Genomic DNA, 1,224 nt, shown 5'->3' with positions numbered 1-1,224 from the left:
AATCCTGAGGGGAACATGAAAGTTGAACCACACAAACCCATCTAAGTGATGTTGAACTATTTCACAGGATGACTGAAACATCTGACCTCATGGTGGCGCTAGAGGACAAGGTTTCATCCTCTGAGGATCATAGTGTCCCTCCACTAGCATTACTAAAACAAAAGAGCTTTTACATTTAATTGATGTTAACCAGTTTTCTTGTGTCTGCTTTTCATATTCAGCGTCTCCGCTCTCATCTGTCTCACGAGCAGCGAACGTACCTGCCGAAGCCGTTCAGTAAGGCCACGATCTCCTGTCGAGTGAGCTGGAAGCCTTTGGATGGGCTGTGTTCTGGAAGGTTCTTGATCTCCTTCTCAGAGAAGAGGATCTTCAGCGCCGTGCCCAGACCCTGAGTCTGCAGAGAACCACAGTTTCAGTCCAAACCTACAGGGCTGTGTCTCACTTGGAAAAGAGCTTCACAGTCACGTGGAATCACATCAGGCTAAATGAAGTTTGAAAGAACCTGACTCACCTGTAGTTTTCCCCACAGACGACACTTACTGCAGCCGACACAGTCCATGATCCTGGAGATGTTTTTAAAATGGAGCCGGAATTCCTCCTGGATGGAAACGAGAGCAGACGAGACAATTCACACTTCCTGTTTACGACGCAAACGTTCTAGCTCAAACACGTCTTAATGAAAAGGCCCAAACTAGGACAGTGAGACAGAAAACAGTTCAATCAGATGTGACTCGTTTAGTGAACTATAATAGATTATTTACAAAGCTGCAGAGTATTGATACACTGCTGCTTTGAACAAACAGTCTGCTGATCGTCCTGCTGACACTGCTGATTCTGCTCCTGATCAAACAGTGACAAACCAAATAGTGGACATCAGCCAACAGAAACCTCCACACACAACATGACAGTTGGAGCCTTCGGTTCACCTTTAATGTCTTTGCTTCCATTTTGTCCCCGGCAAACATGGACTTCTCATCAAAGTGCATGGGGAAAGCTCTGGAAGACAAAAGGAGCCATTAGCCTTACAATCACATGTGAACTAGATGCGAGTCACATGACCTGCAACAATGAATGACCCCAGGACATCTCTGTCGTTCTGGATTCAGAGTGTGTTGCTTTAACGAGGTCTGCATCAGACCTTGTGATTCAGTGTGAACTTCTCTGTTTAGCCTCACATACAGGTCTTTGTTGTTCTGGTCCTGTGTTTGACATAAAAGGTCGCAC

At 45.7% G+C, this 1,224-nt stretch overlaps 1 protein-coding gene across 1 annotated transcript; it reads right to left on the bottom strand.

The window, feature by feature from the left end:
- Positions 1-241: 241 nt before the first annotated feature.
- Positions 242-1,200, bottom strand: LOC109954066 (ERO1-like protein beta). The gene is made up of 3 exons (XM_020589485.1): positions 927-1,200; positions 512-598; positions 242-394 (listed from the first exon to the last, which is right to left on the bottom strand). Exons 1-3 carry the CDS (start codon positions 984-986, stop codon positions 242-244), a joined length of 300 nt encoding a protein of 99 aa, XP_020445141.1. The 5' UTR covers positions 987-1,200.
- Positions 1,201-1,224: the final 24 nt, after the last annotated feature.

Source organism: Monopterus albus, unplaced genomic scaffold (genome assembly GCF_001952655.1).
Source record: "Monopterus albus unplaced genomic scaffold, M_albus_1.0 scaffold2900.1, whole genome shotgun sequence".
NCBI lineage: Eukaryota > Metazoa > Chordata > Actinopteri > Synbranchiformes > Synbranchidae > Monopterus > Monopterus albus.
Note: the sequence above shows the minus strand (reverse complement) of the source record. Positions and strands in the feature narration are given on the sequence as shown.